Source organism: Jaculus jaculus, chromosome 19 (genome assembly GCF_020740685.1).
Source record: "Jaculus jaculus isolate mJacJac1 chromosome 19, mJacJac1.mat.Y.cur, whole genome shotgun sequence".
Lineage (NCBI taxonomy): Eukaryota > Metazoa > Chordata > Mammalia > Rodentia > Dipodidae > Jaculus > Jaculus jaculus.
This window is the reverse complement of record NC_059120.1, coordinates 60799896-60812010: the sequence shown is the minus strand read 5'-3', so window position 1 is coordinate 60812010 and position 12115 is coordinate 60799896. Positions and strand designations below refer to the sequence as shown.

Sequence of the window (12115 nt, the reverse complement as noted above, 5' to 3'; positions counted from 1 at the left end):
ATTGCTTTGCAAGTATAAAATTGTGTTGTATGTCATTGAAATTACTGAGGAAAAAGCTATTTACAAAGCAGAGATTTGGGGCCGGAGAGATGGCTCAGTGGTTAAGGGATTGCCTGTGAAGCCTAAAGATTCCAGTTCAATGCTCAATTCCCCAGGTCCCACATTAGTGGGGGCACACGTGTCTGGAGTTTGTTTGCAGTGGCTGGAGGCCCTGGTGTACCCATTCTCTCTCCCTCTCTTTCCCTCCCTACTTCTCTTTCTCTCTGTGTGTCTGTCACTCTCAAATAAATAAATAAAAATAAACAAAAAGTTTAAAAAGCAGAGATGTTTTCCCCATACCTAAGCTGTTTCAATTACATACTAGTTATGATGGTCATACATTGAATAAAACAAGTCAAGAAAGCATACAAAATACCAACATCAAATCAAAAATATTTCAAAAAATTGTATGTATAGCCTTTTTTTCTTGTAATAATATTGATAAAATTGTGTCTATTTTTTTCCCCTGGTTTTCTGAGGTAGGGTCTCACTATAGTCCAGGCTGACCTGGAATTCAGTATGTCCTCTCAGGGTGGCCTTGAACTCACATTGATTCTCCTATTTCTGCCTCCTGAGTGTTGGAATTAAAGGCATGTGCCACCACACCTGACATGTCTACCTCTTTTTAAGACAGGGTTTCTCATTGACCTGGGGCTTGCCAATTAGGCTAGATTGGCTGGCCAATGAGTCTTTAGCGTCCTCCTATCTCCACCTCCCCAGTGCTGAGACTACAGACCAAGCCTATAGACTTTTGCCTTTTTACATGGCTAAGGGGATTGAATGTGGCCCTTTATGCTCTCAAGTCAAGCATCCTACTGACTGATCCATCTCACCAGCCCCCAGATCAACATTACTTATTTATTTATTTCAAGGTAGAGGTTTACTGTAGCCCAGGATGAACTGGAATTCATTATGTACTTTCAGGGTGGCCCTGAACTCCTACCTCTGCCTCCCAAGTGCTTGGATTAAAGACGTGCACCACCACAGTGGGCTCCACATTAACTTTTAAAAAGTTGAAATAATGTTTTATTTTTCTGTTTCTGTTGGAATAATGTAATTCTGGAAATGCTCTGCCCTTGCCTTCAGGAAACATTAGGTACTTAGCTAATTAAATGTGGGACTTAGAGGCTTGTTGATAGGGAAGTATCAACTTTCAGGATGTTTTGTGTAAGTCTCCATAACATTACGTAGAAAATGACCACGTACTCTCTTTTCATAAGCTGACCTTGTAGTCACTGCTGCTTGAAAATGGCTAAATACAAAAATGATCTGAGGAGTGCAACAAGATAAGATCAAATTGATGTCATGGCAATTACACCAAGTGCCATCCAATCACTGGATGGCATTTACCATTGATCCCTGGGCTTAGAAGCAGGTGGGTGCATGTGATTTTTTATTACCCTTCAGGTATAAAAGCCAGGCGAGGAGTTTATTAACTGCAGTTACTGAGAACTTACAAGACAGAGTTAAAATTTCTCTTCAGATCAACAATCAACTGCCCTGCAAAAAGTCCAGAGGAAGGTAATGTGAGTGAGAAAATTGGGGGAATTTTAATTAAGGAGTATGATATCGAGGCTACAGGGGAGCTTTCAGAGTCTATGCATAAACCTTAGTAAGAAGAGCATGAGGGGCATACTTCCTTTTCAGCACTTGTGATTTGAAAGGAAGTTTGTAAAATTGTGGCATGTGATCGCAGCCTAAGATGCTATCCCCCAGGAGCTAGAAGCCAAGGTCTCTTGCTGAAATAAGGGAGGGAGTGCCTCTGCCTGTCCAGAACAGCGCTATCTCAACAATGATTGCTTGTAATCTGACAGGCCTGTTCTGAGTGTCCTCCAGGGGCCCAGCAGATGACAAGTAGGCCCCATGAAAGTTGACGTGTGGTTTATTACCCGTTTTAAAATGGCAGATGACTGACTTTCCAGTTCGGCCAAGGATAGAATCGCTTGCTCGTTCAATGGAATGGCCATGCATTCCCATTATATTTTGAATAGATGCTCTAAGACTTTGAATAATAACCCTGGAAATGCTTGAGTAGTGTTTCTATTTTCTTCCTCATAAAATGCTATGCAAACAGTAATTGATAGTCTTTCTCTAGTGACCTTGTGATGGTGTGTGCCCCAGCCTGAGTAGTTCCAATGAACTCATAGTAAGTGTTTTCCAGTTCTCATACAGGTGGGTTCTCTATCTGAGGTCTCCACATTCTTGGATTCAACCAGCCTCAAACCAAAATAATAATTTACAATAATAATAATAATAATAATTTCTTTTTTGTTTTTTCGAGGTAGGGTCTTGCTCCAGCCTAGGCTGACCTGGAATTCACTATGTAGTCTTAGGCTAGCTTCAAAGTTACAGTGATCATTCTACTTCTGCCACCTGAGTACTGGGATTAAAGGCGTGTGCCACCAGGCTTGGCAAATCCAAATTACTTAAAAAAATGTTTTACAGACATTTTGGTGATTATTCCCTAAACAATACCGTACAAGTATTCATACAGCACTTACTTTCTGATAAGTATGGTAAGCAACTCAAAGACCTTAAAGCACGCAGAAGGATGTACATAGGCTATCTGCAAATTGCCATTTTATATAAGAGATGCGGGCATGGAAGGGCACCGAAGGGCTTTGGTATGGGGACTGCCCTTGGGGCCATCCTACTTATATTTGCATTTGCATCAGTTAAAATGGGGACTGGTGAGGACTTGAGACGAGAAGACAAAAGAGCTCTTTTGTCCTCCATCTCAGCACTGAGCACATTGGACGTGAGTGACGATGTGCAGTGTCTGCTTTTTTTTCCCCTAAAAATATATTTATTTATTATTTGAAACCTGGGGGGTGTGTGGAACAGTGAGCAAATGGGCAACCAGGGCCTCTTTTCACTGCAAAGGGACTCCAGATGCATATGCCACTTAGTGCATCTGGCTTTATGTGGCTACTGGAAAATCTAACCTGCTCTATCAGGCTTTGCAAGTAAGTGCATTTAACCTCTGACCCATTTCCCCAGCCCAGTAGGATTTATTTATTTTGGTTTTTTGAGGTAAGGTTTCACTGTAGTCCAGGCTGACCTGGAATTCACTCTGTATTCTCAGGGTGGCCTTGAACTCATGGTGATTTTCCTATCTCTGCCTCCTGAGTGCTGGGATTAAAGACGTGTACCACCACGCCTGGCTAGGATTCTTTTTTTTTTTTTGCTTTTCAAGGTAGGGTTTCACTGTAGCCCAGGCTGGCCTGGAATTCACTACGGAGTCATAGGGTGGCCTTGAACTCATGGCGATCCTCCTACCTCTACTGCAAAAAGTCCAGCCAGAGTACTGGGATTAAAGTTGTGCACCACCATGCGACATTTCCTCCTCCAGGTTCTCTCTGCATGATTTATCATCTTACCTCATGGTGGGCCCAGGTCAGTGGCATTTCTTCCATATCAGAAGACAGGAAGCTGGAGCAGTCAGGACAGTGAAGAGAGACATCCACAACCTGCCCAGGGTCACTCTTGTCATAGTTTAAGGTTTAAACAATCCTGGGCCTCCTTAGGTCTGATGGATTCTCATAATACTGCCGTATATAGAAATTTTCTGCGTTTTCTTTTGCTCTCTCTCTCTCTCTCTCTCTCTCTCTCTGTGTGTGTGTATGTGTGTGTGTGTGTGTGTATGTATGTGTGTGTGTGTGTACACCATCCCACTCTGTGGCTCTTACATTCTGCCTCCTCTTCCAAAATGTTCCCTGAGCCTTGGAGGGAGAGTTAGGAGTCTCCTTCAGTGCTGAGTTCTCTCAGCCTCTGATTTTCTGCTTTGGTGAGTTTTGAATCTCCTCAGAGCCCCCAGCCATCTCCCTGAAAGATGGTCTTAGGCTAGCAGTGACAGCGGTGCTCTTAGTCAATCTGCCACCTCCTCTGTACTGTGTCCTGAGCCCTGACAGTGGTGATCGAGGTGACTCATTTCTCCTTAGGCAGTTGGCTTCCTTCTCTCGTCTTGTTTTCTTGCTGGGTCTTGGGTTTCCCCAGTATTTGCCACCATCTGTACAAAGCAGATTCTCTAGCTAAGACTGAGCGCAGCATGAATCAAAACATTTAGAAGACTTTTTGATGGTGTGACCTCTATTTTCACCAAGCAACAGTGGAAGCTTCCCTGTAGCTTATGACCTTCCAAGCCATTGGCTTCTGACTTGGCCCTTAGTACCAGACATGAGTTCCCTGCCACTGAGTGGGTCTCATATCCAATCAGAGAGCAGTTCATTATCCCCATAATCTATGTACCATGCTTGCACCAGTGGGTACATTTTCCCATTGCTGGTTTATTTTGTAGCTTACAGGATCCACTGCTTATTCACAGTGTTGGTGACTTTTTTTCTTTCTTTTTTTTTCCAAGGTAGGGTCTCACTCTAGTCTAGGCTGACCTGGAGTTCACTACGTAGTCTCAGGGTGGCCTCGAACTCATGGTGAGCCTCCTGCCTCTGCCTCCTGAGTGCTGGGATTAAAGGCATGCGCCACTACTCCTGGCTGTTGGTGACTTTTATCCAAGCAACTCACATAGCACTTTCTAGCACTATGACAGCTAGCCAGCAGGGTCATTATGGAATTTTTATACATGTATGTAATACACACTGATCATATGCACTGTCCTCCATGACCCTCCCTTATGCCTCACCACTCCTGATGAACTCTTTCCTCCTCTCAGTAGCCTTTCGCTTTTAAGTCTTGTGGTGGGGAAGAGCTTGGGCAATGAGTGATTTCCATGTGGCAGGGCCTCAGGAGGTTTCCTGTTCCCATGACAGAATGATGATCATCCCAGTCTTGTGCAGGTCTTATGAAGACAACTAAGGCTGCTGACATTCAAGACTTCAGCAGCTGGGTCATGCCTCGATGCCCACCTCTTTCTCTGACTCATTCATGCTTTTTTTTTTTTTTTGAGGAGGTTTGAGGTAGGGTCTCACTCTAGCCCAGGCTGACCTGGAATTTATTTTTTTTTAAATTTTATATTTATTTAGTTGAGAGAGGGAACGGGGCAACTGGGGGGGAGGGCGTAGGAGAGAGAAAATGGGCACATCAGTGTCTTTGGCTGCTGTAAATGAACTCCAGACATGTGTGCCACCTTGTGCATCTGGTTTGTGTGGGTCCTGGGGAATTGAACTGGGTTCTTTGGCTTTGCAGGCAAACACCTTATCAACTGAGTCACATCCCCAGCCCCTCTTCTATTTTCTAAAAGAGATTCTACACAATTGGTGTTAATTTGTCTTGCAATGCTCTGACTTGCCATTTATTTATTTATTTATTTATTTTGGTTTTTTGAGGTAGGGTCTCACTGTAGCTCAGGCTGACCTGGAATTCACTATGGAGTCTCAGGGTGGGCTCAAACTCTTGGCAATCCTCCTATCTCTGCTTCCCGAGTGCTGGGATTAAAGGTATACGCCACCACACCCAGCTGACTTGCCTTCTAAATGGCAATCAACTCTGCCTCTAATCTCTTGTCATCTGAGCATGAGCAGCTCATAGTAGTTTCACTTTAAAATGGAGGTAAAATCTATTTCTTTGCTTTTTTTTTTGTTTGTTTGTTTGGTTTTTCTAGGTAGGGTCTCACTCTGGTTCAGGCTGAGCTGGAATTAACTCTGTAGTCTCAGGGTGGCCTTGAACTCATGGCAATCCTCCTACCTCTGCCTCCTGAGTGCTGGGATTAAAGGCGTGAGCCACCATGCCCGGCATTTCTTTGCTTTTTATTTTTGATGGTTTTGGGCTGGGATTGTGTTGTGTAGCTCAGGCTGGCCTCAAATTTGTGCCACAGCCTGGGTATCTGGAGTCCCAGGATGACAGGATGAGCCACCAAGCTCAGCTCATCCTTGGATTCTACACAAGGTTTCCTAGGAGTTGTTGGGGCAAGCCAAGTCCAGTTTCTCATCTCACATTCTTCCTTTTTCTTTCTTTCTTTCTTTCTTTCTTTCTTTCTTTCTTTCTTCCTTCCTTCCTTCCTTCCTTCCTTCCTTCCTTCCTTCCTTCCTTCCTTCCTTCCTTTCTTTTTTTCTTTCTGGTCTCACTCTAGCACAGGCTGACCTGTAATTCACTATGTAGTCTATGTAGTCTCAGGGTGGCTTTGAACTCATGGCAATCCACCTACCTTTGCCTCCTAAGTGCTGGGATTAGAGGTGTGTGCCACCACACCTGGCTTTTTAAAAAATATTCTGTCTTTTAAAAAATATTTTTGTTGAGCTGAAGGGATTGCTTAGTGGCTAAAGCATTTGCCTGCAAAGCCAAAGGACCCAGGTTTGATTCCCCAGGACCCACGTTAGACAGATACACAAGGGGACACATGCATCTGGAGTTCGTCTGGAGTGACTGGAGGCCCTGGTGTGCCCATTCTCTCTCCCTGTCCCTCTTTCTCTGTCAAATAAATAAATAAAATTTAAAAATATTTGTATTTATTTATTTGCAAGCAGAGAAAGATAGAGAAGAGATACAGAAAGAGAGAATGGGCATGCCAGGGCTTCCAGCAGCTGCAAATGAAATCCAGACGTGTGCACCATTTTGTGTATCTGGCTTTATTGGGTACAGGGGAATGGAACCCTGGCTGTTAGGCTTTGCAGGCAAGCGCCTTAACCACTGAGTTGCCTCTCCAGCCCCATCTCACGTTCTGAAGAGCAATAAGGTCAAAGACTCATTTCGATCTGGTTGGTTGCTTAGTTGCCTTGAACTCCCTGACCTCCTGCATCCAGAGCAGTCAGGGAAAGATGCACCCATCAGTCAAAGTAGGGAGTGCTTTTTGGACCACATGGGACATTGAATCAGAAAACTGCTAACATTCTCTGCTAGCATTTCCTCATGGATAATGCAGCTTAGAAATAAATCCCATGCCAGTACTAAATAAAACCCAGAAGAGGACCAGAGAGATAGCTCAGCAGTTGAAGGTGCTTTCTTGCAAAGACAAATGGCCTGAGTTCAATTCCCCATTACCCACATAAAGCCATATGTGTCCAGAGTTTGTTTGTAGTGGCAGGAGGCCCTGGTGTGTTCATACTCACTCTCTCCATCTCTTTGTCTCTTAAACAAATAATAATAATAAAAAAAAATTTTAAAAAGCAGGGGAGACATTGCTCTGTTTCACTGTTCTACAGCCTGGCAATGAGGGCACAGGGAAGCTGGGCTCAAATGTAAGTTTCTGGATGAAGACACACATTCTGAACTATCTAGTTTAAGTTCTGTTTCACAAATGAGGACACTGGTGCTTCTTAACAGCATGCCGCCTTTGGAAAGAGAATGTGTAGTTGGGAATGGTGATGCATTCCAGCACTCATGAGGCTGATGCAGGAGGATCACTATCATTCAAAGTTAGCCTGACCTGTAGAGTGAGTCCCTCTTTCAATGAAAGAGAGAGAGAGGGAGGGAGGGAGGAAGGGAGAAAATGAGTTTGTTTTTATAAAGGCTAATGCTACTCACTTATGTGGGAAATGGGATGATGCTAAAGAGAATTAGTGTTATTTTTGTTGTTTTGAGGTAGGGTCTCACTCTAATCCAGGCTGACCTGGAACTCACTCTGTAGTCCCAGGCTGGCCTAGGACTCACAGCAATCTTCCCACGTGCTGGGATTGAATGTGCATGCCACCATGCCTGGCCCCAGAATTAGTGTTTTTATCTACGTGGTTTTAGAGTGTTTGGGGAGCTAAAAGCAGATGGGCCAAGACATGGATGACTGTTTGAGTAATAATGTTACACTATTGGTTATTGTTGCTGGTGATATATCTTAGTTAAAAGTACTTTCTTAGTGTGTCTGAAGCCCAGGGCTCAATTCCCAGGACCACATATTTAAAATGAAAAGGGCTGGGCTGGAGAGATGGCTTAGTGGTTAAGCGCTTGCATGTGAAGCCTAAGGACCCTGGTTCGAGGCTCGATTCCTCAGGACCCACATTAGCCAGATGCACAGGGGGTTGCACGCATCTGGAGTTCGTTTGCAGTGGCTGGAGGCCCTGGCATGCCCATTCTCTCTCTCTCTCTGCCTTTTCCTCTCTGTCTGTTGTTCTCAAATAAAGAAAAGAAAAGGGCTGGAGAGATGCATCAGTGGTTAAGGCACTTGCTTGCAAAGCTTGCCAGGCTGGGTTTGATTCCCCAGTAGCCATGTAAATCCAGATGCAAGAGACCTTGGGCTGCCCCTTCTCTCTCTTCCCTCTTATAAATAAATGAATAAAAAGAAAAGAAAAAGAGCACATTACAACCACTGGTTGCTGCTATGACTGGAAAGCTAGGATTAGATTGCTCTAGTTATACTTTTTCCCCCTGTGTCTGGTCTGTAGGAGAGCCATGGGTCCCTACAGGAAGTGTGCAGTCGTCGTCCTGGCCGTGTTGTCTGTGTTTCTTCATGCTCTCCATTCCTTTCCTGACGGGGAGTTCGCGATGCAGGGTACGTGATCCAACGTGGGCTTACAGTAATAACGACAACGTACCCTTCTAAATGTGCATAAATCATCCCACTAGTTACCTCTCTACCTCTTTTTAAAAACGTGATAAAAATGTACATATCTAGACACAAAAGTGAATGTAATTAAATTAGGTTCAGAAGACATACAGTGAAAACGATGTCTCACATATCTGTGATGATTGTCAGCTTGACAGGACTTAGAATCACCACAGAAATAAGTCTTCAGGCACATCTGTTAGGGATTTCCTAGATTAGGCCAATTGAAGTGGGTGGTGCATTTCATGGGCTGGGATTCTGGGCTGTATAAAAAGGAAAAATCAAGCTGAGCCCCCCATTCTTCTCTGCCTGCCTCCTCACTCTGGACTGTAGGTAGCGGCTTGAGCTCCTGACACCAGGCCTTTTCTGCCACGCTGGGCTGTCACCCAGGAAGACCTGGAGCTGAGGCAAACCTTCCCTCCTTGCCTTGCTCTTTGTCAGCATCTGGTCGCAGCAACGAGAAAGTCGCTACTACAATATGCATTTCCGTATCAGCCCAGACTTCCTCATCTGGAGCAGTTCCTAATTATTCCATGTCTGAGTTTGACAAGAAGAAAATGCGCCTTATTCATTGTCTTGGTTCCCCCCCCCCCCCACATTTCTCCCAGGAGATTTGAGATGATCTTAACATTGCCTCTATAGATAAATTTCTACATCAATTAAGTGAGAAAAAAAATCATTTTCATGAAGTAGATTTGTTTTGCCATATTTGAAAAAAAATCTCACATAATACCTGATATATTGTAATGGCTTTACGGTATGAACTACTGTATGGTACAGAATTTCTTTTGATAAATGGCAATGTTTGAGTCCTAACTCCCAAGGGCAGATGCCTGATCTATATCAGGCTGTCAATACTCACAGAATTTTCTCCTCTGATGTATTTTTCTCTGTCAATATTTGGAGTCTCCATGGGAGAAAACAATAGCCAATTTCTAAGGGGGAAAATATTTTGTCCTGGGGAAAGGTCTCCTTTCAAGTGAATGTGGTGCCTCCATCTGTGACGTGCTGACCTTCCCTCGAAGCTGACTACCAGTGTGTGCATAGAGCATGGGCATGGTGAGGGCATGGAACTGCCACATCTGGGATTTCCCCCGCGCACTGGCGAGGTTGTTTCCTCATGAATGTAATTATAATCATTACAAGTATACATGACATATAACGGTTGACATGTAGCTATAATCATCACACACATACACACACATATATATATATCATATATGAGTAACATGTAGCCCAAAGTATTTATTTCCCTTTTATTGTCAACGAAAAAAACATTTGTTATACTTCAATAATTAAAAAAAAAAAAAAGATTTAGTTTCACTTTGAACCCTTTCTGCATTGTTTTCCTCCTTATCTCTTCTGTTGGCTAGGTTGCCCAGAGTGCAAATTAAAGGAAAACAAGTACTTCTCCAGGCTGGGTGCCCCCGTTTACCAGTGTATGGGCTGCTGCTTCTCCAGGGCGTATCCCACTCCAGCAAGGTCCAAGAAGACAATGCTGGTTCCCAAGAACATCACCTCAGAGGCCACATGCTGTGTGGCCAAAGCATTTACTAAGGTAAGAGCTTCCTAACAGCCAGTCAGAAACATGCTCATCGTGTGCCCACACAACTGAATGCCAAAGGCGGCTAGAGCTCATCTTTGTTGGGCTTTGTATAGACAATGCTGCAGTCATACTTTTTTTATTTAAAAAAAATCAGTCAAAAGCAGGGCGTGATGGCACACACCTTTAATCCCAGCACTCACTCGGGAGGCAGAGGTAGGAGGATCACCATGAGTTTGAGGCCACCCTGAGACTCCATAGTGAATTCCAGGTCAGCCTGGGCTAGAGTGAGACCCTATCTCAAAAAAAAAAAAAAAAAAAAAAAAAAAAAATCAGTCAATCTAAAATAGCTGATTTCACAGTAGAGAGATGAAAAGCAGTCAGTGGTGGCTATAAGATACACACACACACACACACACACATATATACACATATATGTACATATATATGTGTGTGTATATATGTATGTATTTATGTATGTATGTGGATGTTAGATAGTGGGTACCCAAATATACAGAGCAGTAAGTTCTCATGTTTTGTAGTGCAACTGGGTGACAATAGTTCATCACAATTTAGTAGATATTTTCAGAGAACTAGAAGAGAGGAGCTCAAAGATTACTAACACAAGGCAATGATGAATGTTAGAGGAGGTGGGAATGCTGTCACCCTGATTTCATCACTATTCATTGTATATGTATACCAACATATCATACTATACTCCATAAATATGTGCAACTACTGCATGCCAATAAAAATGAAGCAGTCAATAGTGACTGTGACCTTAGGAGTCACACAGCAGGGAGGCTGAGGCAAGAGAACTGCTGCAAGTTTGAGCCCCCCCCATCTTAGTAAATTTCAGATCATCTATGGCTAGGTGATGAAACCCTTTGTCAAAAAAAAATTAGGTAAAATTAGAAAAGAATTACTACTATACAACAAAGTTTTTAAAAAACGTCAGGGAATAAGTATGAGGCTCTAATATTTGATCTTCATTACTGTAAGAAGAAAGAAAAAGAAGGAAGAAAAGGAGGGAGGGATCCAGTGAAGGAGGGAAGAAAGGAAGAAGAAAGAGTACAAGAGAAAAGAAAAAGAGAGCAAGAGAGGAAGGGAGAGAGGACGAGAAAGAGGAAGGGAAGAAGGGAAAGAGAGAATGAATAAATGAATGAATAAGTATTTTAGGGGCCAAGGATCTTTACAAAGTGAATTTGATTGTGGGGATGGAAATTATCCAGAGATGGAGCTCCCATAATGGAGCCAAGTGTGAGCTTAGCTCAGCAGGCTGCTGGGATATTGGCTTGTTCACATTTTGTCTCCCTGTCCCTCCCCATCAGGCCACAGTCATGGGCAGTGCCAGGGTGGAAAACCACACGGAATGCCACTGCAGCACCTGTTATTACCACAAATCCTGAGCACTGTGACTGCTGACCAGAAGCAGACCACGAAGGAGCTTGCTACCATCCAGCCTCCTCGGCCTCCCTGCCCCTTGCCAGGCCAATTTGGTGTGCTCCTGACTCATTCCCTCCTGCCTGCCTGCTTTCCCTCCCTTCCTCCTCCCTCCTCTCTCCTCCCTTCCTCCCTCTCCCTTCCTCCCTTCCTCTTCTCCCTCCTCCTCCTTTCTTCCCCTCTCCCTTCCTCCCTCCCACCTGGCGGTATAAGGGCCAGCCAAGCTCTTACTGTTTACCGTGGCTATTAAAAGTTGGTCCCATCAGAAATAAAGCTTTTCAAATCAGCAGTCATTGAATCATCATTTTTCCCTATAAGTAAAGCCAATTGCTTTTTAAAACTTTATTTTATTTCATTTATTTGAGAGAGAGAAAGAGGCAGAGGGAGGGAGGGAGGGAGGGAGGGGGAGAGAGAGAGAGAGAGAGAGAGAGAGAGAGAGAGAGAGAGAGAGAGGGAGGGAGGGAGGGAGGGAGGGAGGGAGGGAGGGAGGGAGGGAGGATGGGTGGGCATCCAGCCACTGCAAATGAACTCATGTGCCACCTTGTGCAGCTAGCTTACATGGGTACTGGGGAATTGAACCTGGGTCCTTTGGTTTTGCAGGCAAGCACCTGAACCATTAAACCATGTCTCCAGCCCCCATTTGCTTTTTTTTTTTTTTTTTT

General features: G+C 44.0%; 1 protein-coding gene across 1 annotated transcript; it reads left to right on the top strand.

Annotated features, from left to right (window-relative positions):
- The first annotated feature begins 1496 nt into the window (after positions 1–1496).
- Cga (glycoprotein hormones, alpha polypeptide) lies at positions 1497–11627 on the top strand. The gene is made up of 4 exons (XM_045138824.1): positions 1497–1560; positions 8307–8413; positions 9841–10025; positions 11342–11627. Exons 2-4 carry the CDS (start codon positions 8314–8316, stop codon positions 11417–11419), a joined length of 363 nt encoding a protein of 120 aa, XP_044994759.1. The 5' UTR covers positions 1497–1560; positions 8307–8313; the 3' UTR covers positions 11420–11627.
- The last annotated feature ends 488 nt before the right edge of the window (positions 11628–12115 follow it).

Bases quoted from the DNA above. Each gene is read 5' to 3' on its own strand.
- Cga (XM_045138824.1), top strand. From the start codon at position 8,314: ATGGGTCCCTACAGGAAGTGTGCAGTCGTCGTCCTGGCCGTGTTGTCT. The intron at 8,414-9,840 runs GTACGTGATCCA...TCTGTTGGCTAG, and splicing joins CGGGGAGTTCGCGATGCAGG to GTTGCCCAGAGTGCAAATTA. The intron at 10,026-11,341 runs GTAAGAGCTTCC...CCTCCCCATCAG, and splicing joins TGGCCAAAGCATTTACTAAG to GCCACAGTCATGGGCAGTGC.